This window comes from Falco naumanni, chromosome 3, assembly GCF_017639655.2.
Source record: "Falco naumanni isolate bFalNau1 chromosome 3, bFalNau1.pat, whole genome shotgun sequence".
Taxonomy (NCBI): Eukaryota; Metazoa; Chordata; class Aves; order Falconiformes; family Falconidae; genus Falco; species Falco naumanni.
In genome coordinates, this window is record NC_054056.1 from 16,197,623 (window position 1) to 16,223,149 (window position 25,527).

Here is a 25,527-nt window from a genome sequence, read left to right on the forward strand (position 1 = left end):
GGAGAGGCGAGACGGTTGTGAGCGTGCACCAGCTGGGTTTATTGTTCGGCCAGGACACGGAGCGCAGCCCGGCACGGGACTGCAGCTGGGGCTCTGGCCGCCGCCATGTCCCCTCGTGGCTCTCACGCTCCAGCCCCAGGCTCTGCCATCCATCCCACCCCACAGGGTAAACCCTGTTCCAGCCCAGCACCATCCCCTCCTGCCACAAGCCCCAGCCTCCTCCCCATGCTGCCCACAGCACCGTGCCACCAGCGCTGCGTCCCTCTCAGCACCTTCCCCACTCACCACCACCAACATCGTCATCCCTTCCTCACCCATGGGAGCCGCCCCCCGGTCCCCCACAGCCCCCCGCCCGATGCACCATGGGGTGGCTGGACCCCAATTGATAACCCTTATCTCTGCAGACAAGGGTTCAGCTTAAGCCATGTGCCACATCTGTCCCCGCTCCAGGGAGAAGCGGGCAGCCCCACGCCTCTCTGCCCAGGGCGCGTCCTTGCCGAGGGGACCAGTCTGCATCCCCATCCGTGTCCCCACGGGTGTGGCATCCCAGTGCCCGCTCTGCCCGGCCCCAGCATTACGCTACGGTTAGAAGTGGGAGCAGCTCCTTGGTGCATCCGCACGTCCATCCTTACCGCCCCGGTGGCTCTCAGACCTCCCTGCAAGGCACAAAGCAGGGAGAGAGACCCTCAGAGCTGGGACCTGGGGGCCCTGGCGAGCCTCTGGGAGGCCAAGGCCTCCTCTGAGAGCACACAGGCAGGAGTGCGCTTACGAGGCAGTCAGCGTGGAGTTGAGCAGCAGCGTGGTCCGGATCCGGTAAAGCTGTGTCAGCGTCAGCTTGCGGTGCTGTGCCGACTGTGGGTCTGAGAGGGTCCGGCGGGCAGCGGGCAGCGGGTTGTGACCAAGATCCCCTGGGAGGGACACTGGGCTCTCCACTGGCTCCTCTGGCTCCGAGAGCTCGGAGGTGGAGCTGCCACAGCTGCCAGGGGCAGCCAGGGGGCCGGGGGCTTGGCTAGTCCGGGGGGGGCTGGCACAGAGGTCAGAGAGGCTGCGGCTCTGGCTGAGGGGGGCTGGGGGGCCGGGGGGCAAAAGTAGGGGCAGGCTGGCTTCCGACTTGGACTTGAGCACCCTGGCTGGGCAGGGCAGGAGCTGCACGGGCGTCCGGCGGCGCAGCCGGGGTGAGGGGGGCTGGGGGGCTGGGGGGGCCATGGGGGGCTCCCGCCCCTCCTCAGCTGCCCCTTCTGGCTGCCGGCCGAAGTCCCGCAGGGAGGCGGGTGAGAGCGTGCCATAGGCGCTGTCGATGGAGGACGAGCGGCAGCCGCCGGCCGAGGAGGCCATACCATGGGGCAGGGGTACAGGCAGGGCGCCTGCTGGCAGCTGCCGGGTGGGGGTCTCAGTGGAGGTGGGGGTGTCGGCAGAGGTGCCGGTGCCGATGGAGGTGCTGGTGCCAATGGAGGAACCATCTGAGGTTGAGCTGAAGGGTCCTGCATCCCAGTCCGGGGAGGAGAGCTCATCACTACCGTCTGCCGCCACCATGGCGAGGGTCTCGGTGGAGCCATCAGAGGGGCTGTGGGGGCAACAGGGTCAGGAGGTGGCTGCAGCAGGCCGGGGGTGCGTGGTGCCCCCCTCCCGCTCCCTACCACTGCTGAGAGTCTGGGCTGGTGCTGCCGCGATGCAGGATGGTAGGTGAACTGGCAGCCGAGGCACCACTCTCGCCATCCTCCTCTTCCTCCTCCTCCTCCTCCTCCATGCGCCGGCGCTGCCTCAGCCGCTGCAGCAGGTTCTGGGGAGGGGAAGGTATCAGAGAGGCACGGGGCACCCGCAGGCCCCCCGCCTGCCCCCCGCGCCCCTCACCTGGGCATTGCGCACTGCCTCAACCCAGCTGCGGCACAGCGACTGCCCACTGGCCTGGAAGGTGTAGGCGGCCACAGCGCTCCCCAGCTCATTCAGGTAGATGAGGAGGAAGGAGCCTGTGGGCAGGGGCCATCAGCAGTGTCCAGGGACTGCCCCCGCGGTCCCCAGCACCCCCAGCACTGCTCACCCGGGTCCCTGAGCTCCCGGCAGATGACCTTGTCCACCAGCAAGGGTTGCCGGACCACCTTGGTACGCTCAGCCTTCTTGAGGGGCTTGGTGATGAGGAAGAGATCGGTGAAGAGGAAGCAGTAGACGTCCATCTGGGGGTGAGAACAGGGCGGTGGGTGCCGGCCAGCGTGGTGGGCGGGGGCGGGCAGGGGCCGGGGCTCCCCGTCCCCCGCAGTCCTCACCTTGCTGTCTTTACCTTCCCGCATCCGCAGGCTGCCCTCGAGAAGGAGCTGCCGGGTGTCCTCCGGGGAGGTGCCAGGGATGGGGGCCGTCAGGTCCAGCCGCAGGAACTCCTTCAGCAGCTGCCAGGAGCCCCCAGTGTCAGCGCCAGGCACGGCATGGGGTGGCACGGGGTAGCATAGCATGGCATGGGGTGGCTTGGCATGGCGTGGTATTGGATGGCATGACATGGCATGGGTTGGGTTAGCTTGGCATGAAATGACATCATAGGGTGGCATAGCGTGGTATGGTATAGGGTGGCATGACATGGCATGAGGTGGCATGGGTAGCATGGGGTAGCATGGCATGGGATGGCATAGGGTGGCAAGACACAGGGTGGCAGAGCATGGCACGGCAGCTCCACCGCGCCCAGCCCACCTTGTCCACCTCGTCCGTGCTGCCCTCCACTACCTCGTAGGCGTCGATGCGGCTGAGGATGGCGGCCAGGCGCTGCCGCTCCTGCCGCTGGCGCATCCGTGAGTTGACGTCGTTTATGAAGCGCTCCACAGAGCCAATCTGCAGCCAGGTTGGGTGGTGGGTTTGAGGGGCCAGGGAGCACGACCCCATGCTGCACCCCACTGCCCTGTGCCCCCAGCCCCTTACCATGGCAGTGATGGCATCGCGGGCACGTGGGTCGTCTGTCTTCTTCAGCACGGATTTGAGGAGCAGCGGGTACTTGGTGAGGCGCTGGTGGGGCTTCACCAGCATGTCACTTAGCTTCAAGCGGCTGCACTGCTCGTGCTTCTCAGCCCACTGCGGCACACAGGTGTCAGCCCTGGCACTGGCCCCAGCACCAGCCCCCCGGCCCCCACCCGCCTCCCCTTACCGTCACGTAGGCGCGGAAAAGCTCACTGTCCCGCAGCAGTGCCCGCATGTACTCCATGCAGCCCTCCTCCTCCATGCAGTACCGCACATAGGGCTTGAAGAGGGAGCCAAACTGGGGGGTGCAGGGGGGTCACTGAGGGGTGCAGCACGGCACAACCCCCTGCCACGGCACGGAGTCTCCACTTACCATCTTGAAGCCATCGAGGAAGTCAATGGGGTCAAGCAGTGCCCCAGTCCGGCGTGCCTTGGCCAGCACTGGGGCCATGACGCTGCGCCACAGCTCACGGTGCAGCCGGATAATATCCCCGATGTTGCTGAAGAGCCGCTCAGCATCCACCTGCAGGGGTGAGGCGGGCCGCTGCACGGGGACGCCACCTTCCCCCTGCCAGTGCGCCCAGACCGAGGTCCGTACACCAACCCAGGGGGACCCCAGTCCCCGCCGCCCTCCACCGCTCACCTCGCAGAGCAGCCCCGACTCCTGCAGGTTCAGCAGGCAGCAGAGGAAGAGCTGCAGGGACAGAGGGGGGAGCCGGTGGGGGTGCAGCCGCGCCCCCCGGCCCCCTGTTGCAGTGCGGCGTGGCTGCCGCTGGCACTCACATCAGTGATGACTTTGAGCTTGCGGATGTAGGTGGCCTCGGTGTGCAGCAGCTCCCAGATGGCTTCCTGCTGGTGGCACTGCCGGCGTGACAGGGCCTGCCGGGCTGAGCGTCAGCACCGTGCCGGTGGCTGGGCAGAGCCACCACGGTCCCCCAGCCTCCCAGCCCTACCTCCGTGCCATGGATGATCTGCTGCCAGCTCTCCTCCAGCGCCAGCCCGGCCTCATCCCCATCCTCCTCCCAGGAGTCGCGGTCGAAGCGGAGCTGGGGCGGCAGCTTGGGCAGCCCGAAGGCGCTGTAGGCATGCAGCCTGCTCGCCAGCTGCTCCAGCTTCTCAGTCTCCTGGCCGAAAGCGAGGGGCTGGCTAAGGGACCGGCAGGGACATGCCGTGGACACCCCCCTCACCCTGCCCGCAGAGCTGGGGGGCTCGAGTCCCAGGGTGACCCATCCCAGCTCCCCAGCGCAGCTGCCAGCAGCTCCCATGTCCGCTCCTGGCGCCCACACTCCCACCTACCCGCCCAAAGGAGCCGGCACTGGTGCTGGAGCCGAAGAAGCCGCTGAAGCGGCTGGCAGCGCGGTTCTTCCAGGTGTCAGTGCCATTGGCGGGCAGGGGGCTGCCGCTGTGCGGGGCTGGCTCGGGGCTGGGGATGCTGGCGTCCCCCAGAAACTCTGTCATGTTCTTCCTCCGGCGGCCCGGTGCCTGCAGCGGGGACAGCCGGTGCCCCCGGGGTCAGCGCCCAGCACAGGCGTTCGCCGGGATGGGGACAGCGGCACGGCACAGCACAGCAGGGCTGACCTGGAGCACCCACGGGACAGACAGACACCCACCCGGACGGCACCCCCGGGCAGCGGGGTACCCCCCCCGGCCACGCTCCCCGGCCCGCACTGACCTGCCTACCTGCATCCTGGGGGCGCAGGGCCCCGGGTGCCGCCTAGCCCAGCCAGGCCAGGTGTGGGCAAGTGGCCGCGGGAGCTGGGGGGCTCAGGGCATCCCGCGGGGAGCAGCGCCCGGCCGAGCCGCCCACCCAGCCGCGCACCCAGCTCGGACAGCGGAGCCGGAGCCGGGCAGGCTGCGGCCGGGCTCCTCCGAAACAAAAGGAGGTGGGGCCAGCGCAGAAAACCTAATTTCCCTCCTCGCCAGATAAGCTAACCAGAACCAAACAATTCACCGGCAGAGATCAAAGCCCCCCAGCCGGCCGTGAGAGCTGGGCCACGGCCAAGCGGCTCCTGCCGTCCCAGGCACCGCCGCAGCGGCGGCCGCCCCGCAGCCCCCTGCTCTGTGCCGGGATGTGCCCGCTGCCGTCTCCTTGCCCCAACTCAAAGGGCAGCAGGGCCGGGGCTGCCTGCCTGTCACAGGGCACAGCACACCGCTGCCGCTGCCACTGCCCAGCACAGCCCCGCGCCGTGCCACATCCCCAGGCCGCGGCGGGAGAGCCCCCGCGGCACCATCCCCGCCACGGGGAGAGCCACCGCGGCACCATCCCCGCCACGGGAGTGCCACCGCGGCACCATCCCCGCCACGGGAGAGCCCCCGCGGCACCATCCCCGCCACGGGAGAGCCACCGCGGCATCATCCCCGCCACGGGAGAGCCCCCGCGGCACCATCCCCGCCACGGGAGAGCCCCCGCGGCACCATCCCCGCCACGGGAGAGCCCCCGCGGCACCATCCCCGCCACGGGAGAGCCCCCGCGGCACCATCCCCGCCACTCACCGCACCGCCGTGTCCCCGGGCGCCCCGGCCGCTGCCAGCCCCATCGCCCCGGCGCGGCCCAGCTCCCGCCTGCCCCCAGGGAGGCGGTCGGGGCTGAGACCCACGCAAGGGTGGCCGGTTGCCTGCTGCACCCGCTGCCTTGCTGGGGCCGTGCCGGTCCTGCAGCCAGGAGTCGTAGTGCCGGACGCGGGCAGCCACCAGCCCTGGCCACACAGCCAGCTTGCCACCCTCGCAGGCTGCCAGTGTGGGGCCAAGCGCCAGGTCCTCCCCGCTGGCCCCACTGAGCTGCTCCCCGTGAACCTGGCAGCCTGCTCCCATGGGGAGTGGCAACCAGCCCAGCCCCACACCTTATCTGGGGCCAGGGTCCATGGGGCAGGACCCAGCTGTGCTCAGCAGAGGGCTGGTGGCCAGGGCGAGCCGCAGAGCCGCGCGAGCCCCGGAGCCACGGTGGCACTGAGTGGCTACCACTGCTGGGGTCCCTGCAGCTCCTGTTTGCCTTTGCTCTGGTGCCAGCCTGTACGTGGCACAGCTGCGGGGCTGGTGCCACCAGTGGAGCTGCTATGTCTGGCACAGGGCACTGCCCATGCATTGCCACCAGAGAGCTTGGGGGTGTCCTCAGCCCACACCGTGCAAAACCATCCAGGAGACACCGTGCTGCTGCCCCATGTCCCCATCGTCTCAGCAAGAAGAGCTACAGAGGGACCCCGTGCCCCACCACCCTTCCCCAAATCACCCCACCAAGGGCTGGCACCAGCACTCACCAGGCTGTCGGTGCCCTCCCAGTGTCCTGGCACTAGTTCCAGTGCTGGCCTGAGGAGCGCAGCGGTGCCAGCAGGGTGCAGGATGGGCAAGCTGGCTGACCTGGCATCCCGCACCGCCTGCTCCACCTTCAGCTCATCCCCGGGCTTGGCTGCAGAAGCATTGGGTGGTCAGAGTCCCCCAGGAGCCCTGGGGCGGCCAAGCCTCCCACCAGGCCCCCGCCGCACCTTTCACCCGCAGGTAGTGCCCCCCAAAGCGGTACGCCTCGAACTGGAGGGAGAGTGGCGTGTGGGACTGGTCCAGGTAGATGTCCACCTTGCCCAGCTCGATCGCCTTCCTCTCGAAGACTGGCAGCAGCACCTCCCTGTGGGGACACGAGCCCCATGTCCATCTCCGCATTTGTCCCCATATCGGTCCCTGCATCCATCCCCGGCAGACTCACCCCAGGGACTTCTTCTTCGTGGCTGGCACAATCTCCGCCTCCACATTGATACCGAGGTCGAACTTCAGGGTGAAGCATTCCTTGCTGGGGTCCTGGGGGAGAACGGCAGCCGTTCACCCAGGGGTCCCTCCCACCCACTGGGGCCATGCTGCTGCTGCCCCACCGAGCACCCTGGGGAGCGGGGCCGGTGCCTTACGTCCGTGTGCCTGCGCCGAGCCTTCTTCTTGGGCAGCTTCAGCGCCGAGCTCCTCCACTCCCTGGGGGCACAGGGTGGGCAGATTGACGGGGATGCCATGTGCTGGGGACATGGAGGGGACGTGCAGGGCCAGGGGCTCACCCTCTGCTCTCTGCCGGTCCCTCCTCTTCCTCCTCCACATCGGAGGCAGGACTGGTGCGTGGGGGGCACGAGCGCGTCGACATGTTGCGGGCCAGGATGGAGCCTGCAAATGGGCGTCAAGCCAGGCTGTGCCAGCACCGGCTGCATCCCTCTCCCACCCCTGCGCTGCACCAGCCCCACGTGCATCCCGTTCCCATCCCTGCATCACGCCGCCCCCCCGAGCGCATCCTGGTGCCACAGAGCTGCTGGGAGCAGCGGTGCCAGCCACATCCAGCCTGGCTCACCTTGCGGGGGCAGGTTGAAGCGGATGTGGCCATCGAAGTGCATGGCGCCATGGAGGCGGCCGTCGCAGAGCTCACACAGGCTGAGGGGGCCGCTGCGGTTCAGCTGCCGGCATTCCACGTGGTGGCATACCTGCGGGTGCACGTGGCCGTCAGGCACGGGCTGCTCGAGGGCTACCAGCTATGGCACCATGAGCAGCGGGGACCCCCCTTCCCATCCCCAGCCGCTGCTGGCACAACGCTCAGAGGCAACGTTGAGGCCAGAGCAGGTGTAGGGAGAGTACCGTGAGCAGGATACGGCCATAAGGCTGGGGGTTCTGCACCGCAGAGCCCCCTCCCCGCTCTGCCGCACTGAGCAAGGACTCCGGGAAGGCTGCATAGGCCTAAGCATGGAAGGGGAGCCGGGGGACGGCCACCTGCACCCGTGCCACCCACACCTTGCTGGGTGCCCAGGAGGCCACCCTCCCACGCCGCAGCCCCTTTGTGCTGGCGGGAGCGGTGTCCCTGCAGCAGGACGGAGGAAGCGAGCGTCTGCACTGAAACAATGCTTGAAGCCGGCGCATTTCCTCCGATTGTGTGCTGGCCATGGCCGCGGCCCCAGCCCCGCCGGGCATTCACAGCAGGTTATTTTTAAACCCCTGGCCGGGCCCCCAGCACGGTGCACGGCCTGTGACCCTCAGCCAGTGCCCGCCTCACTGGGACCTCCAGCTGGCCCTGCTCCTAGGGGCCGCGGCGCTGCCGGCCACTGCCAGCGACCCCCGCTGCACCTCCGGCCCGGCCCTGTCTCCACGCGGGACCCCCATCGCCACCCTGCACGTGGAGGGGTGCGAGGGGTTGCGGGGAGGAGCGAGCCCTGTCCAGGCTTGCCTGCAGCACACCGTGCGCTGCGGGGAGGAAGCGCCCGTGCAGCTCCAGCCGCCCCCGCTTCCTGCCCTCCTTCCTCCCGACGCTGCTGAGGTCAGAGCTGACGCGCTCCCACCACCCTCGCACTCCCCGAGAGGCCGCCAGTCCCTCCGCAGCACCCACCGCCGTAGCACCCACCAGTGTCCTACCCTGGGCCACGGGGCAGCCCCAGCCCCAGGATGGCCCATGTCCCCCTCCTCCCGTCCCACCACATGTCCCAGCCTGCCAGCGTCGCGGCCGTTGCGGCACCTGCGAGACAAGGAGCACAGCCGCAGGCTGCAGGCGGTGGCTGCAGCTGGCACGTGCTCGGTGGGCACCCCCTGGGACCCTCAGCAGCCGCCACACCAGGATGTGGGGCTCCCATCCACCCCATGCTGGCAGCTCAGCCCTGGGCTTGCCCCGCAGGAGGAGCCAGGCAGGATGCCCAAACCCCTCTGCCCACCCCAGGGATCGGCCCCCAGCCCCACCTCGCTCCCAGCACGTGGCAGCTTTGCCCTCGGCAGCTGCCCCACGAAGCGAGGGGGACGTGGTGCAGGATGATCCCCCAGCCCAGCCAGGGCCCCGAGTCCCACGCTACCTGCCAGGTGCCCTTGGGGGTCTCTGGCAACAGCAGCAGGGTGGCCCCAGAGGGTCCCTCCTGGTGGTCCCAGCCGCACCCCGAGGCAGCTGCAGCCCTGCACCACACCTGCCCTCGCCGGCACGGGCTCTGCCACCCCAGCCATGCCAAGGCAGTGCAGCGGCACACCTCCCAGCGTGGCCGGGCGCCCGTCCTGCCTGCTGCGCCAAAGACACTGCCCGCGGTCCGGCATGGGAACCCCAGGGGCTCACTGGGAGCCGGTGCCGGTCCAGCCTGGCCCCACACCCGGCCGGCTGGTAGGAGAGGAGGGACCCTAAATCCACTCCAGTGCCATGGTAGCGAGTGGCAGCGGGGACAGGCTGAAGCGGATTAGCCTGAATCACACCAGCTAGGGGAAACAGGTAGATGCCGCCGTGCCGTTAAATGCTGGCAGGACCGCAACCCACCAGGGAATGCACGCCCGGCATGGGCCAGGGGGACGTGGCTGGTAGGGGGCTGCCAGCCATGCTAGGGGGGCTCTGGAGAGCGGCGGGTCAGGCAGAGCCGCACGCTGCCCCTTCTCACCCGTGGGACCGATGCCGGGCGGCAGCTGCCCGGTGCTGCCCACCACCCCACCAGACCCACCTTCACCGCTCTCCTCTCGCCGGTGCAGTCAGGGTTCTGGCAGCGCAGCACTGTCTCCTCTGGTGGGCACGGCTCGGCTGCAGGAGAGAGCAGGGATCAGTGCCAGGGTGCCGTGGTGAGCCCCCAGCCCCCAGCCCCGCTCCCAGCCCTGCCCGCGCAGGGGGCTCCCACACCGCAGTCCCTGGGCTTCAGAGCTTGGCAATGCCAAGGCTGGGCCCGCCTGCCCCGCCGCCTGTCCAGGGGGCTGCAACCCCGTGCCCAAGAGCCAGGGCTACATCCCCGCTGGGGGAAGGCACCGTGCATTCCGCAGCATCAGGCTCCGGCACCTCCTTCCTAGCACCCCAAGTTGTAAGATCAGGATGCGGACCTGCCCCAGCTCCCCCGGGGCTGCAGCAGGAACGCTAAATGTGCCACTTGCCAGCGCCCAGCCGGGCTTAGGAGCCACTTTAAGCTTTGACAGTTAAATCGGCCTTAGGGACAAATCCTATTTTGAAGGCTTTTGTTACGCGTCGCATCTAATCATTTAAAAATAACAGACACTAGCAAACGAGCAGCAGGAAGCCTCCTGCAGGGTAGCCCCACTGCGGGGCAGGGATGCTCCCATGGGAAGCTGCGCTGCCAGACCCGGAGGTGATGCAGAGAGGCCCGGCAGCACCGCTGCACCGGGCGGCACCGGCCAGCGCGGCCACACCAGCTCCAGCAGCAGGGCAGCCGGCACAGGGGCTTCCCCCGCTGCACCGCTCCCCTCTCCCACATCCCTCCTGCCAACAAAAACAGCATCCGCGCCGGCCCGAGCGGGACCACGGCCAAGGCTGGGGTTAGACTCAGTCTGCGGGGAAAAAAACCGTCTTTTGGGGCAGCGCTGAGAAAGCTGCTGCTTCTGCTGGGGGAGAGGGAGGCGATCCGGATGGGTGCCCGCTGCCCCAGCTCCCAGCCCGCAGGCAGCGCCGGGCGCAGGCAGGGTGCCCACGCCGGCAGGGGCTGCGGCAGCATGGCAGGCGCTGCTGGGTGATGGTGCGGGAGCAGCCAGGCAGGGCTCGGCTTGCCACCCCCCGGGAGAGGGCTGGGAGCCGGGGTACCCGCTGCCCCTGCGGCGGGAGCACAATGAGGGCTCTGTCCCCGCGGCCGCCCCGCAGCGCCCGCCAGGCTGGGCCAGGCCCCCGCCCCCCGCCACCACCGTTTCACTTGACCTATCGGGAATAATAACGGAAACAAATAAGAAATTCTTTCACGCACCCAAGGGAAAGTTTTCCAAACTCACCGAAAACCCGAGGCCGGCCAGAGCAGCCGGTGGTGCCAGGGACCAGCCCCACGCTGCAGCCACCGGCACGGCCGGAGCCGCGTGGGTTTTCCTGAACGCCGGCCCTGGCAGCGGGTCACACGCACACTAAGGCCTTTGGTGTGCCAGGCAGGAGCTCCTCGGCAGGGAGCGTCCAGGGGACCCCCAGTTTCTGGCAGAGGCAGGAGAGTGCCCAGGTCCCCACCAGACACTCCAGGGGCTGAAGGAGGGATCCTGACCCCAGCAGCTCCTCTCCCCAGCCAGACACCTCCTCCTCCTCCTCCTCCTCCTCCTCCTCCCGCTGCTGCCGGCCGTGTTATCGTGCCTGGCTCTCCCGGTGACAGCAAACGAGTTTGAAACCGGACCGTCCTTGCACCAGAGCGCACCGTGGCAGCTCGCCGTTTCAGATGCCTGTCTGAGCTGGGAGGGAGCGGGGCCGGCGCCACAGGTCGGTTTGCTGAGCGCTCCCCCTCTGCACCTGCAGCATCCCCACAGCATCCCCGCTGCATCCCCGCTCCCAATGGAGCTTCTCCTGGCCCCTCACCCTCGTTGCCAGGGCGGGAGGTTTTTGGCCAAGTGTGGCTGCCTGCAGCCTGCTGGCCCCCCGCGGCCCCCCAGCCACCTACCCCCAAGCTCCTCGCTGATGTCCAGGCTGGAGCTCCAGGAGAAGCGCTCCACCGCCCCGTACTCCAGCCCCGCCAGCCCAGCAGGCAAAGCCTCCAGCTCATAGGCACCCCGCTTCCTCCAGTACAGAAACATCCTGGGGTCACGGCCGGGGGGCCCCCCGGAGCCGTGCCCGCCCCGCTGGGGCCACCGCTGGGACTAACCAGGGGAGAGCGGCTCCAGCTTTAAGAGCAGATCCTGGTCTCCGGACAAGCGGCGCATTCACGCCGGTGGCCGGCCGGGAGCCGTGGAGCGGCAGAGGGTGCTGCTGGAGGCTGCCCAGCGCCCGCGCGGGGGGCACACAAAGGGCCTTTCTTCAGCCTCCTACAGACATTGCACAAATTTCACTTTCCGCCGTCTATGAAAGACATTCGGCTGCGGAGACAAGACGCGCTTGTGATTAAAATAATCGGCATGAAGAGGGGGGCTGTTCGGCGGCTCCACCGTCAGATGGCTTTTGGGGGGGCAGGAATGCACCGCTCTGAGCCCCGGCTGCACCCCCGCACGTCTGGGCTCCCAGCCGGCGTAGGGAAAGCCAGGGGTCTTTAGAGGGGGTTTCCCCCCTCCTAAATCTGAGCGAACGGGAAAGCAACAGACAGGGCTTAAAACCCGCACAGGCAGCGCAGGATGGCACCTTTGTCCTGCCCCATGCAAAACCCTCCCTAAACCAGGCAGAAAAACAAGATAGCGCGCGGGATGATCAGCCGGGATAAGACCAGCCCAGCCCCCAAACTCATTGGCACCAACAGCATCTTCTCCCAAAGGCGCTCCACGCTCCCCGTTGTTTCGCTACTTCTAGGCACCCTGTGCCAGAAAAGGTAGCCAGAACTTAAGAAAAAAATCGTTGAAGTTAAGAGATGCCAAAGTATTAAAAATAAATTCCCGCTTTATTTAGCAAGTCCTTGATGTTCTAAGTGCTAAGGAACCCATTTCGTATCCGTGACGTTACCGAGTGCCCCAACCCTCTCTAACGGGATGCTATGCTGTGGTTTACACTCCAAAGCCCCCCGCTGCCACCGTCCCCCCCGGGGCAGACCCACGGTGAGCACCAGCACCAGGCCTGGTCCCCTCCGCCCCAGACCGCTGCACCCGCCTCCAGGCCCCGGCACTGCCACCTTGGTCCCCCCAGCCAGGCCCAGAGCCGGACACTTGAGGCGCAGCACGGGTGGGTTACTCACTCGTCTCCCATCTCCAAGGTGAGGACCCCCACCCAGCCAGCGTGGGGTCTGGCACCCTCGGCCAGGCTCAGCGGATGCTGGGGGGGCCGGTGACAGCACCCAGGGGGATGCTTGGCCCCAGGGGGGGTGGGTGCCAGGCATTTCAACCACACCACTCACCCGTCTCACCTTTCCCAGTGCCTTTTCCACCAGTTCCCCTGTGACTTCAATGCCCGCCTGGCCCCGCTTGGGATTTTTTCCCCCGGCTCTGCCACGGCCCCTGTATTTATTTTAGCTGCTGTTCGGGCCAGGTTGCTGGCCAAGTCCTTTCTTCCCTGCCAGACCCAGCCAGATGGGGATAATTAGGCCTGGATTAAGTTAAAGCTTTAACTCTTTGAAAGCAGCAATGCTGCACAGCCCCTCGCAGCTCCTCTCCAGCTCCGTCCCCTCCCCGCTAGTCATCCCATTTAATTTGTTTACAGGTAGACGTTTCTGGAGCACTAGGAAATCTTGCAAACTAGATGAAAGCATTTTTTGCACATTACTCACGCCCACAGCAGCCTCCAGCTGAAAAGATCTGGCACCGAGCGGTGCGCCGCATCCCTCCTTCCTCCGCGGGAAGAGACCTGGCCACAGGGCATCTGGACAGGCACGCTTTTGGGGGGCCGCAGAGCCTGGGGCCGGACTGTCCCCCTGCTCTGGGACACGGGCAGGGCTGCGCCCCGTTAGCAGCTGTATTTTTGCAGCCATAGATCCCTTAAACGCCTGACTTAAATCTCTCAAACGTGCTGATACCACCCATCCAGAAGTGGTTTTCCCAAAAAGGTCCTCACCTCAACATGAGACGCTCACTCACCCCTGCATGACTCCCGCCAACCTCAGCTTCTCTCAGGAGTAGGCCGCTGCCCAAAGTGCTGGGGAAAAAAAAAAAAAAAAATCCATCCAAAAATAGAAGTTCCTTGCGTTTCCCCGCAGGGCGCAGCCCAGCTAACAAGCTCGGGCAAGACCAAGCAGCCCCATGCTCTGTGCGGCACCTCAGTTCATCCTCACTTCCCCCCCACCGTAGCCTCTGCCACAGCACAGCCCGTGTGGACAGAGCTGGGTGACACCGAGCCAGGCCCAGAGCCCGGCCCGCACCCAAGGCGCTGAGCAGGGTACACGGGCAGAGCCGGCCACGCGGCGGAACAAAGCGGTGTCCCCAGGCGCAGAGGGCTGCAGCAGGCCATGGCCAGCACAAGCTGTGACCACGCCAACCAACGGCTCGTCCGCGAGCGGAGAACGGCACCGCTTCCCCTTCCAGGCAGGGAGTGCTTCTCATGGGACCGCCCCCAGCCTCCATCAGCGTGTCCCAGTCAACACGGGCCGAGGAAAAAACTCAGACCAAACCACTTGGTTTTAATGGATATTTATTACAAAACACCGAAATACAAACTGAAAGTATAAAACATTATCAAAACCGGACATGCTGCAGTATCTCCACCAGACGCCTGTCCAGGGTCTCTCAGAGCTCTGAGCACCCAGGGCTTCTGTGACCGCAGCGGGCTCTTGCCAGGCCCTGTACAGAACTCATCCCGCGGGCCGAGCTCCCCAAGGCTTCAGGCATAATCACACTCAAACGCGTACTCCCTCCTCTTGAAATGCTTCTTCTTTTTCAGCTTCCCAGACCCCAAGATGCTGTAGTTATAATCGGATGTGACATAGGGGATCTCTCCCTCAACTCCTTGCTGAAAAAACAAAACCAGGAACAACTTTAAGAAGTCTGAATGGAACAAGAAGCGTTTTCCTCTACACGCTGACCAAGCTGACTGGTGGGAAGGAAGGAGCAAGCGATCACTGAACAAACCCTCCTCTGGTATCTGAAACACGAGAAGAACGCCCTCCTCTCTCTTGTTTCTACCTGCTAAGGACAACTTCCTAGAGAGATAACCATCTGCCAATGCCCAGGCATCTCCAAGCATGCATAAGCCTCAAAAATATGGAAATGGAAAAGCTGCCAGCCAGCCTAAGCGCAGCCTCCCGTACAGCTCCTACCTGGCCCACAAGAATGCAGTTTGGGATGGAAATATTTCCAAGGAGCAAACAATTCACTTGTCTCAGGTTCTCTGGAGGCACTGGTGTCAGAATGTGGTAAAGCTTCCTCTCCATCTCCACCCCTCGGACAATTCCTTAAAAAAACCCAAACAACCACAAATGCACAATTCGGTCTTAACTGCACCGCTACATACAAACAGCAACTTCCCAAACGGCACATCCTCGCTCATTGGTACGTTCCTACCGAAACCCGAGCTCAGCATCAAACTCCCAGTCAGACCCGCAATACTAAATCATAGGAGGAAACTGAGAGACAACTACAGGAATTTTGCATAAGCCACGTGGAATCTGCTTTGGAGAATGTGAATCCAGAAAGCAAGTAAACTGCCGAGTTATGAAAGAGAGAAGCAAGCTACAAAAGGTGCTGCTTGGTGACATCCCCCATAGCTGTTACCACAAGGTAACAAAAACCACAGGACTCGAGCACAGCTCGTAACAGAAGAGATACTCCCTCATGCCACTTTTTCAGTTTTTTTGAAAGAGCAGGCAATTCTGTCACTCTGCAACCTATCTGTCAAAACAACAACAGGCGAGAATGCAGCTTGAGCTCTCCGGGGCTTGCTCACCGAAGCCAAGGCAATCACAGACCGGTGTCTGTGTCAGCAAGACCGGCCCCTCGCTTTCGCATTTGATTTCATCCGGTATCCTGCAGAGCCCGACCCAGCTGGCGTTCACCGCGTACATGATGTTGGTAGGAGCGACATCGCTGTGAATCACCCTGAGTGCAACAGCACTGAAAGGTACCTGAGGGGGTAAAGAAAAAGAAGGAAAAAACTGCTCATCATCAGTTCAGTCTGAGTTCAGAGATAACACCAAGCACACAAAAACGCAATGCTCTGTGCCTACACCTACAGACAGGCTGTACCTCAGCGGCAAATGCAACAGTTTCAACATTAACAACCAAACGCACAGAAATCACGTGCCATGCTGACACCTCCACAGAAACCCGACTTCCAGATACACTGAATAAAGTCCTTATCTTTTTGCAGATTACAACATGTTCTCCCCTCTTCTGAAAACCACTTGCAGCACAAGCAGAACCGTCAGTTACTATGAGCCGGGCTCTCTGCAACATCTCCAAGCCTTTCAAAACCGGTCATTTACCTGATAGGGCACAAGACTGTGCAGCGGAAGCACTGCCCCTATGTCCGGGGACTGCAGCTGACCCAGGTAACCCAGTATGGACATGTCACGCAAGATGCTGCTATGTACTCGCCTGCAAAAATAACCACAAGTCAAGGGAAGGCAGCACACCCTCGCGCAACAGTTCATACCCCAGGCAGTCCCCACTACGCCGTGCAGAATTTCATACCAGTTTTTAAAACTTCTATCACTGAAGAAAATGTAGAGCTCCGTTTTTATTACCTCTAAGGGATCCCAGGATTTAGGGCATTGTTTCAACTTCAAAAAGGCATTAACTAACAAGGGTGGTGGGGTTTTTTAACAAAGTCTGTTATTGGGTAACAGCTCACTTCTCCTACCCAGATGTCCGCACACCTTTCAGGCAGAGTAATATATCTGTTTTCTTAACTAGCTCATTAATCAAGGCAGAGTCAAAAAAAAAAAAAAAAAAAGAGCACTTAGAATTGGCAATAAAGACGCAAAATCCAGGAAAATAAACATTTCAGAGACACTCAAAGAAATGGAGATATAATGCAATCATCATCTAGATCCATGAGAAATGGATAAGGAACCCCTCAATTGGGGAAAAAACCCAAAGGAGACATAGTATCAATGATTTCATGGGGTAGTCACCTCCAGCGTAAAACTAAGTAACTGTCAGCAGTTCACTGGAAGTGGAGAAGGGAAAAAGCAATCCCCTCTCCCCGGCCTGAAAACCCAACCCTACACAAACATCCCCCCAAACACACTGCCCAGAAAACCCAAACACCTACCACCCAAACAACCCCCTAGTAAGCAAACTAACCAGCTCTGACTGATGTAATGGAGCTCTTGAGGCCAAAGCAAAGCAAGAGCCTTTCCCATCGGGACTACGCAGGATGTTGTTACGCCCGCTACCCACCACGCAGCACTAAACCTTCTACTTACGCTTCACCTGCAATCCCCGCTCGAGGGAATTCTGGGTGGACGTACAGCAACTTGTACTCAGGAGCCGATGCATCTCCCTCCCCTTCAGAGGACCTCCAGTTCTCCACTTCACTCGCACCCACCTGCTTGCACTTGGCTTGCTGTTTGCCTTTGGTGTACAGGCCCGGGCTGAGATGAACGTACTCTGGGGTGAGCGGAGCCATGGCTTTCCAGTCGTACACGTCCATCTGAACAATGTGACTGGGTGACAACAGCCGAATGATATCAATCAGAAGCAGCAAGCCCTCACCTTTAGGGAGCAGAGAAAACACTATTGCTGCCGCTGCATAAACGGTCAGAATGCTGTTACAGAAAACCAGTACTAGCTCAAGGTGGGCAAGCTGCATTTTTTGGTTCTGGACTCTAGAAAGCATGGTGGTGTACCGCTACGATTATTATCTTCCTTCCACACCACCTTTGAAGAACAGATTTATCCCGTTTACCTTTCACCCAGCCCATGGTGTTGATGACCAAAGGCACTTCCTTCTTGTAGGAGCTGAACACGTACTTCACAACATCAAGGTATCTTTCCGTGTCCTGTTCACAACTTGTCTGTCCGTAATACACCATCTTACAAGGCATCTGTTGATGGGTGAACGGTGGACCTGAAACAGCGAGCAGCAAACCTCTTGGAGGTTCAGCATGTCAAATCAAAACCCTCCCATCCCTGTAGCACCTCTACAAGCAATCCCTTCCAAAATAATCTGTTCTCCTTTCATGTGCTAATGGTTCTTCCTGTACAGCCTGCACCTACAGAGAAAATTTTCTGTCACTTGCAAGACTCCATGTTAAAAGTTTTGTTTAGGATTTTTCTTTCTGTTTGTTTGAAATCTCTGGTTACACACTTGTGAATTTCAAGACAACTCTTTACCACAGACTACCCAAAAAGTAAACCAGTCTGGCCATATCCTTTTCAGACAGCTACCCAAATCCACAAGAGCACAAATACCAGCGATTTCTCTCACTCTAGTTTTTTTACACTCGTAACAACGGCCCCCAACCTATGTGGATCCTCTTTGTATTTCTCAAGCTAGTTTTACCTATGGATACTGAAAACTGGGAAAGATTTTCCCATAGAGACGTTTAAAATCTGAAAGGCTGAAAATCCACTTTGACATGCCACAGCCTGTTCCACTACCTTATAAACAACCACCTACTTTCACTATCCAAACCCAGAAAAAACAAGCAGGAAGAGTAGCTCCATGTTACTTAGTGAGATTTTCACACAGAGCTCAGATGCCCCTAGCAAGAAAACTGTGTGAAAGGCAGACGTGGAAACTCCCGCTGAAGTACAGCCTTTACTCAGAAAGCACCTTCTGGAAATGAAACAGGTTTCTGGCAACTGCAAAAAATGCCAAAACACGTACCAAGAATTGGCTCCGTTACATTACTTAAAGACACACATCCAGGCGGCGTAAATTCGGTTTGACCTATGTCGCATTCCATATATTCAATTGAGGGAAGGCTGCAGGGAAAGAAGTCCGCATATTAGCATCCACTAAAAAAAATAAGAAACAGGACGTGACCTGGAACACATCAGAAACACAATCTGATTTTGTTCCAGGTTGTCAAAAATAAATACTTGAATAAAATCAAACCACCACTTGCCTCTCTCCTTCCCTCACTAGATAAGAGCATTAAGCGAGAACGTAAAAGGCTCACCTACAGTTCAGTATTCTATTACAACAGCTCCATACCCACCCAGTTTTAAGGAAAGCAGCTACAACAATAATTAGAGGCGGTACTAATCAGTGTACCACCTCTCCCATGTTAACTGGGCACCCCAAGACCAGCCATTTGAGACTTATGAACTTTATAATCTTTATTTTATGCGTGCAGCGGGCATCAAATAGGCTTCTACATCTTGCTCTGCCAAGAATCTTCAAAAACACCACCTAATTATACCTTACTGCATGTTTTCAAGCATTTTAACCCCCAACTCCTTCCTGAACCCCAACTGCTTGTTGATGAACTCTAGTTCACATACTCCAAAACAGCAATTTAGTAGTATTTCAATAGAATTTTTTTCAGTAGGCAGCATTTCTGAAAGGAACCCAAGACAAGATTGCCTGTTTTTCTGAATTTTTGTTTTTAAAAATATATCCACCTTCCAGTTGTTAACAGCTTTTCTGAGAATCCTGGCAGGCAGTTTTTTTCCTTCTCCTAAATCCCACTCAATACTTAAAAATTTGTAGAATGTGAAAAGACTCACCGATTCAGTAACAGATTAATCAGGTATCTGTTAAATGTTGATTTCCCAGTGTTTTTTGGGCCACACACCAGAACCACAGGGACACCTTCATCTTCCGCTGGAAAAACAAATATACTCTGAAATTGATCAATGCTGTCAGTTACTCTTACGTGCCCCATTTATAAAAGTTTGTTAAAAAAGCCCAAAAACCCCTACAGACTCTGTGGTCTGACTAGGATATATTTTAAATAAATGGGAAAACATCTATCAAAGACAAGCACAATAAGTGCACAAGCATAAAGGCGAAAGGCTCCTGAAGTGAGAGGCAAGCTCTAGCACTACAGGCCAGCACGTGTGAACTCCAACCGCTCACACGATTTTAGATGATGCTGGGTAAGTAAGAGTAAGTAAGGGGAGTTTTTTCTACCTGCTACAAAAAAGAGCAAAACGAGAGCTTCGATGTCAGATTGGGAAGTGCCTTTACAGCAGCGAGCTGCCCGTCTGGAGGAACAGTAACAAACGCACTTGAAGCGATGCACAAGCTGAAGACTCCCAGCATGTAGGAGAAAACCATGACCCCTCTAGAGTGCCTGTCGCAGGGCACACTCTCCCTAACTTTACCTCATGAAAAGCCTCGCCGATTTCCTTACTTCATGCCACTAAAGCCCGCAGGCCCAGCTGGCGCACACCACTCACCACAGCACGCTTGGATCAGCTCCTCCAGAGCCACCAACATGCTCTCTGACACCAGCAGCCCGCGCTCGGAGCTGCACTTCACGATGCCAACAGATGCCAGAACGGCATCTTCTGGCGTGAAGCTGGATTCTTCCTTTTTCTGGGGAAGAGAGAAAAACGCTCAGGAGGGGCGTGCGTGAGGCCTGGCAGCTGTGCTGCTGGGCACCGGGGCGGCCGCCTCTCGCTCTGCGCGAGGCCTGTTTGGGAAGGCGCAGGCCGGGGCGGGCACACGGCTCCTCCGGCTCTCACCTGGGGCTCGAAGAGCCGTGACAGCGGCGGGTGGCTCAGCAGAAACCGCGTCACCGGCGTGTCCAGGTGCTCCAGCAGCACCACGGCGCACTCGGGCGAGAACCGCGCCATCACCTTCACCCGCGCTTCTGCAAGGGGGGAGAGCGCCGCCCTCAGCCCGCGCTCAAGGGCAGCGCCCGCGCCGCACGCAAAATGGCGGCCGCCCCGCACCGCGCCGCACACAAAATGGCGGCCGCCCCGCACCGCGCGCGAAATGGCCGCCGTCCCGCACCGCGCCGCGCGCGAAATGGCGGCCCGCAAGCGGCGGCCCGCGCTCCGCTCCCCCCCGCCCCGCTGGCACTCACGGCGGCGGACGCTGTGCGCCCGCATGGCGGCGCGGGCGGCGGCGCGGAGCTGCCGGAGGTCGGCGGCGGGCGGGCGCTCGGCGGGCAGCGCCTCCAGGCTGAGCGCGCAGTGGGTGGCGGGCGAGAAGACCGGCAGCCCCGGCTGGTGCGAGGCGACGGCGAAGCCCAGCAGGCGGACGGCGCCGTACAGGCATCGCAGGCGGCACTTGCCGGTGAAGGTCAGCGCCTGCGGGGGCAGAGCGGCGTGAGGCGGCGGCGGCGGGCGGGAGGCGGGCGGCGGCGGGGCCGGCCGCGCTCACCTGCCGCGGCGCCAGGAGCAGGACGGCGGTGCCCTCCGTCGCCTCCACGGCCGCCAGCCCCCCCTCGGCCGGCGGCACCATGCCGGCGCGGGCGAAGGAGGCGGCGAACTCCCTCCAGGCCGCCTCGGCCCGGCCCCCGCGGGACAGGGCCCGGCGGGGGCGGCGGGCCGGCGGGCCGCGCCGTGCGGGCATGGCCGCCTCAGCCTCCCTCCGCCTCCCGCGGGGCCGCCCCTCGGCCCGGCGCCGCCCGCCCCGTTAAGAGGCGCCGCCCCGCCGTGCCCCGCCGCGCCATGCTGCCGCTGCCCGCCCTGCTCTGCCTCTGCGCGGCCGCCGCCGCCGCCTCCTCCGCCAGCCGCGGCGACTACCGCCTGGCCGGCCTCTTCCCGGTGCCGCGGGCCGCCGCCCGGCCGCCGATGCACGGCTGCGACGCGTGAGTGCCCCTCGCCCCGCCTGCCCCCCCGACACCCGCCGCTTTCCCCCCTGAAAACCGCTCTCCATCCGCACAGCGCCGCTGCCTTCAGGAGCCACGGCTCCTGCCTGGCCCTGGCCATGCGCTTTGCGGTGGAGGAGATAAACAACTCCAGCGCGCTGCTCCCCAACGTCACCTTGGGCTACGACATCCGCGCCACCTGCTCCGAGGCCGCCAACCTCCGCGCCGTGCTGCACGCCCTCGCCCGCAAGGGTGGGCAGGAGGTGGGGGCGCTCCCCCCCTTCCACCGCTACGAGCCCGACGTGGTGGCCGTCATCGGGCCCGACAGCACCCGGCTGGCCCTCACCGCAGCGGCCGTCCTTGGCATCTTCCTCGTGCCACAGGTGAGCGCGGCTCCCCCAGCGCCTATCCCGAGGGGCGATGGCCTGAGGGACGGTGGGCTTGGCGCCGAGGAGCCGAGCCGGGTGAGGGGGCAGCACAGCCCCTCCACGCAGGCGCTGGCCCAGGTCTCTTCCCGGGCCCTGTCAGCTGGCGGGCAGGAATTGCAGCCGGCTCGCTGTCCTTGGAAAGTTTCTCTCACAGCAGCACGTTTGGCTCCAGGTCCGCGGCTCGCCCAGCCCCCTGTGTCTTCCAGAGACGGGCTGCCTGTGCCATCAGCTCTTCGGGGAGCACAACCCCCTTCCTTTTTCTCCTGGCTCCCTTTGCAGGTTAGCTACAAAGCTTCCTTGGAGACGCTAAGCCTGAAGCGGTTCTACCCCTCGTTCCTGCGCACCATTCCCAGCGACAGGCAGCAAGTGAAGGCCATCTTCCTGCTGCTGCAGCAGTTTGGGTGGACTTGGGTTGCGCTGCTGGGCAGCGACAATGCCTACGGCAGGGACGGCCTGGATGCCCTCTACAAGCTGCTGATCGCAAGCAATGTGTGCGTTGCCTACAGAGGCATTATCCCCACCAACAAGGACGCCAACAGCCCAGAGCTCCACAACCTGGTCAGAATCCTTAGGGACGTCAGGGTCAATGTCACCGTCGTCTTCTCCAACAGAAAAAGCGCCCACCCTTTCTTTGAGGTGGTGGTCCAGAGGAACATCACAGGCATGGTGTGGGTGGGTTCTGAAGACTGGTCGTTAGCCCAAACAATCTGGCAGGTGCCTGGCATCCAGAGTATCGGCTCAGTGATTGGGATGTTGGTTGAGAAGACAGATTCCACGATGCTGAAACGCTTTGAATCTTGGAAGGCGGCAGAGGAAAGTGCTGCGGCTGAATGTGCAGGCAGCACAGAGGCAGGTGAGGGAGTCGGAGGCAGCGCTCAGCTGGACTGCACCCAGAGCTGCACTGCGTGCCACTTGCTCACCGCTGTCCCCAACACATACGATGCTCAAGCCTCCTTCAGCGTGTACTCTGCTGTGTACGCCGTGGCCCACGGCCTCCATGACCTGCTGGGCTGTGCCTCGGGGACATGCAGCAAAGGCACAGTTTATCCCTGGCAGGTAAGAGTGACTTGAGAAAGGTTATTGCTTGTGGAAGAGGATCCATGAGAATCCTTCCTCATAGGGAAGGATTTCCCCCTTGTGCCTAGGTGTTTTCTGTCCCTCCAAAAAGCTGGTGTCCCAGCTGAAGAACCTTGTGGGCTTTAGCTGCCTGTCAGAAAGCAGCCTGGACGTAGACACAGCCCCCTGCCCTAGATCACTTCTGTTTCAGCCCCTCACAGAAACCTGAAGGGGACTTTCTACAGCGGGGCATACACTAGCTGTTGGGGGACTGGAAAGAGGAGCCAGAGCAGAAAGGGGGCCTTCCAGCACATCTCCCTCCCAAGACAAGGCACTCCTCAGTGAGAATCTTGTCATTGGGAAGGGCTCTTCTCTTACTTTTCTGGTTTACAGCTCCTACAAAAAATCAAGCAAGTAAACTTCACCCTGTACAAGAGCCGCATCTCTTTTGACGCCAATGGGGACATTCATAAAGGCTATGACATAGTCATGTGGAACTGGAGCGGCCCAAGCTGGGCTTTTGATGTGATAGGAACTTTCCATGTGAACCCCGACAGGCTGAGCATTGACCAGGGCAAAATCCTGTGGCACACAAAAGATGGCCAGGTACTGTTCTGCATCCAGATCTTACTTATTGCTTACTGCTGAGCCAGCTGCACCCCAGCACTGCCAGTTCTGGGGTATTTCCCCACAGCAGGACAAAAAAGGGGGGAGAGGCAGGCGGTATGGGAGGGCAATCCACGTTCCAAGGATCAGTTTTCATCCTTCCAAAAAACAAACTGTGTGAGAACTGCAAAGGCTCCTACTTTTACCTTTAAACACTCACTTTCCCACCACCTTTGTAACAACCACAGTGTGGCAAGCTCTCAGCTCCTGCCCAGGCTCTGTCCTGAAAGCTGGCAGCAAGCTGCCTGAATGCTGTCAAGCCTGGGCCTGGTGCTCAGCAAGGTTTCCTGCTGCCTGACCCTTGCTGTGCTCCTGGCAGGCTCCCGCCTCGGTGTGCTCCGAGGCCTGTCAGCCAGGGGAGAAGCGGCTACAGCAGACCCGCCACCGATGCTGCTTCAGCTGCGTGGCCTGTCCATCAGGAACCTTCCTGAACAGATCGGGTCAGTATGCCCCAGGGGGCTGCTACCTCCCTTTCCTTCCTGCTTGGCTCCCCTGCCCGCACCCTGCCTCCTCCTCCTCTCAGCTTCTCGTTTGCATCTTGCCATTCCCCCAGCTTCTTCCCTCCTGCTTCCTCTTCCTCCCTGTGGTCAGTAAAAACCTCTGAGCTGACCTGACCACGATCGGTCTGACTCCTATTTGCTTACCCCTGGGTATGCAAAGCCTGTGCCCTGCGCTTTCCGGGGAGTGCTGCCCACAGTGGGCCCACGCAGTCAAAGAGCCAGCAGAGCCCCTTCTCCCACGGCTGGTGGACAAGGGATGTCCGGCCTGACAGCTGTTTCTTCCACCACATCCTCTGGGAGGGAAATTCAAATTCGAGTCGGCGGTTGCATTTGTGCCCCAGATGGCACTCGGGGCTTCTACACCACACGACTGCCAGCAGCTGGTATATGGAAATGTCCCCTGCCCAGGTCAGGTGGCAACAATCTCCTGTCTTGGAGTCAGCAGCCGCAACAACAAAGCCCTGGCTGGCAGCCTTGGCTCACTCTTGGGCTGAGGAGGGTGGAAATGGCCAGCTCCAGGTAACAGCGGAGCGGGGAGCCCCCAGCCCAGCCAGTCAGCATGACTGTTCCATACCTCTGCCTGCAGAAGGCTGCTGCAGACCCCTCCCTGCCTTTGCAGGTTAGTGCTGCATGCACAAGCCCCTTCCCGCCTGCAGCCCACAGGCCCCTGAGCCTCGGCTCACCCAGCTGAGCTCCTGCGGGCCTCACGCTTCTCAGCCTAAGCAACAGACCTGTGGAAAGTCCACTGCAGGGGATTTGGGGGTGGTGTGTGTGTGTCTTTTGGGAAAAGAGCCCTCTCTGCACCTCAAGGCTTAGAAGCACCCAAGGGCAAGGAGCAGCACGTGGGGAGCAGGCAGCTCTTGCAGAGAGCCCGGGGGACTGCGAGGGCAGGGCAAGCCACCGTGGCGGATCTCTTACCGGGCTCCGTGGTGTGTGATGTCCCTCTGTCACTACCCGGGCTCGTATCCTCCGCAGATCTCTATGGCTGCCAGTCCTGTGGGGTAGATGAGTGGGCCCCAGCAAGGAGTGAAGCTTGCTTCAACCGCACCGTGGAGTTTCTGTCCTGGTCCGAGCCCCTCTCCTTGGCATTGCTGACCCCCACCGTCCTCCTCATGCTGCTCATGGCAGGGCTAGCCATCCTCTTTGCCCTGAATGCCTCCACGCCGGTAGTCAAGTCTGCGGGTGGGAAAATGTGCTTCTTCATGCTGGGCTCTTTGGCCAGTACCTGCAGCAGCATCTTCTGCTACTTCGGGGAGCCCACCAGGCACACGTGCCTGCTGCGCCTCCCCCTCTCTACCATCAGTTTCACTGTCTTCCTCTCGTGCGTGGCGACACGCTCCTTCCAGATCATCTGCATCTTTAAGCTGAACACGCGCTGGCCGGCCCTCTACGAGGCCTGGCTGCGGCGCAGGGGGCCGGTGCTCTTCGTGGCCACCAGCACGGCAGTCCAGGCGGTGCTGTGCCTGGCCTCGGAGGCCGCCAGCCCCTCCATGCCGTGGCGGGACTACGGCGTGTCGGCCGAGCGAGTGGTGCTGGAGTGCGGCCCGAGCGCCGCGCTGGGCGGGGCCGCCGCCATCGCCTACACCCTGCTGCTCAGCACCTGCTGCTTCGTCCTCAGCTACGCGGGCAAGGACCTGCCCGCCAGCTACAACGAGGCCAAGTGCCTGACCTGCAGCCTGCTGCTGCACCTCGCCTGCACCGCCGCCGTCCTCTGCACGCGGGACGCCTTCCGCGGCCGGGAGGAGGCGGTGGCGCGGGTGCTCGGCTCCCTCTGCACCCTCAGCGCCCTGCTGGGCGGCTACTTCCTCCCCAAGGCCTTCGTCATCCTCCTGCGGCCGCACCTCAACACGCCCGAGCACTTCCAGATGGCGATCCAGCGCTACACGCGGCGCCTGGCCGAGGCGGCGGAACGCGGCGCCACCGACCCGCCGCGGGGCCGCTGAGACGGCAGGCGCGCGCAGCCCCTTCCCTTCCGGCCACGCCCCCTCGCGTCACATC

At 61.9% G+C, this 25,527-nt stretch overlaps 3 protein-coding genes and 1 long non-coding RNA gene across 12 annotated transcripts; 1 reads left to right on the forward strand and 3 right to left on the reverse strand.

Moving 5' to 3' along the window:
- Positions 1–18: 18 nt before the first annotated feature.
- On the reverse strand, positions 19–13,304 carry PLEKHG5 (pleckstrin homology and RhoGEF domain containing G5). 7 transcript variants are annotated; one of them, XM_040588287.1, is made up of 22 exons: positions 13,286–13,304; positions 9,354–9,430; positions 7,253–7,382; positions 6,969–7,071; positions 6,828–6,888; positions 6,632–6,723; positions 6,417–6,553; positions 6,192–6,340; positions 4,234–4,419; positions 3,891–4,061; positions 3,721–3,816; positions 3,581–3,631; positions 3,311–3,460; positions 3,125–3,235; positions 2,902–3,051; positions 2,677–2,814; positions 2,262–2,381; positions 2,039–2,171; positions 1,852–1,967; positions 1,638–1,780; positions 770–1,564; positions 19–656 (listed from the first exon to the last, which is right to left on the reverse strand). In XM_040588287.1, exons 3-22 carry the CDS (start codon positions 7,293–7,295, stop codon positions 647–649), a joined length of 2,955 nt encoding a protein of 984 aa, XP_040444221.1. In that variant the 5' UTR covers positions 7,296–7,382; positions 9,354–9,430; positions 13,286–13,304; the 3' UTR covers positions 19–646. The 7 variants fall into 7 exon arrangements, with proteins under 7 accessions (XP_040444221.1, XP_040444223.1, XP_040444219.1 ...); XM_040588289.1 differs by lacking the exon at positions 13,286–13,304 and adding an exon at positions 12,642–12,775; XM_040588285.1 differs by lacking the exon at positions 13,286–13,304 and adding an exon at positions 11,259–11,534 and having other exon boundaries at positions 3,125–3,217.
- Positions 13,305–13,841: 537 nt separating this feature from the next.
- Positions 13,842–20,674, reverse strand: NOL9 (nucleolar protein 9). Its single transcript, XM_040588294.1, has 12 exons — positions 20,450–20,674; positions 20,151–20,376; positions 19,807–19,934; positions 19,519–19,657; positions 18,844–18,940; positions 17,999–18,096; positions 17,075–17,236; positions 16,593–16,881; positions 15,648–15,759; positions 15,110–15,287; positions 14,484–14,617; positions 13,842–14,176 (listed from the first exon to the last, which is right to left on the reverse strand). Exons 1-12 carry the CDS (start codon positions 20,639–20,641, stop codon positions 14,048–14,050), a joined length of 1,884 nt encoding a protein of 627 aa, XP_040444228.1. The 5' UTR covers positions 20,642–20,674; the 3' UTR covers positions 13,842–14,047.
- A 65-nt stretch (positions 20,675–20,739) lies between these two features.
- TAS1R1 (taste 1 receptor member 1) lies at positions 20,740–25,472 on the forward strand. 2 transcript variants are annotated; one of them, XM_040588293.1, is made up of 6 exons: positions 20,740–20,879; positions 20,956–21,262; positions 21,587–22,363; positions 22,757–22,969; positions 23,349–23,469; positions 24,505–25,472. In XM_040588293.1, the coding sequence occupies exons 1-6, from the start codon at positions 20,740–20,742 to the stop codon at positions 25,470–25,472; spliced, it is 2,526 nt and encodes an 841-aa protein (XP_040444227.1). The 2 variants fall into 2 exon arrangements, with proteins under 2 accessions (XP_040444227.1, XP_040444226.1); XM_040588292.1 differs by having other exon boundaries at positions 20,956–22,363.
- LOC121085540 lies at positions 23,012–25,485 on the reverse strand. 2 transcript variants are annotated; one of them, XR_005827100.1, is made up of 3 exons: positions 25,371–25,485; positions 24,448–24,705; positions 23,012–23,127 (listed from the first exon to the last, which is right to left on the reverse strand). It is a non-coding gene; the product is annotated as an uncharacterized LOC121085540 (long non-coding RNA). The 2 variants fall into 2 exon arrangements; XR_005827099.1 differs by lacking the exon at positions 23,012–23,127 and adding an exon at positions 23,630–23,822.
- Positions 25,486–25,527: the final 42 nt, after the last annotated feature.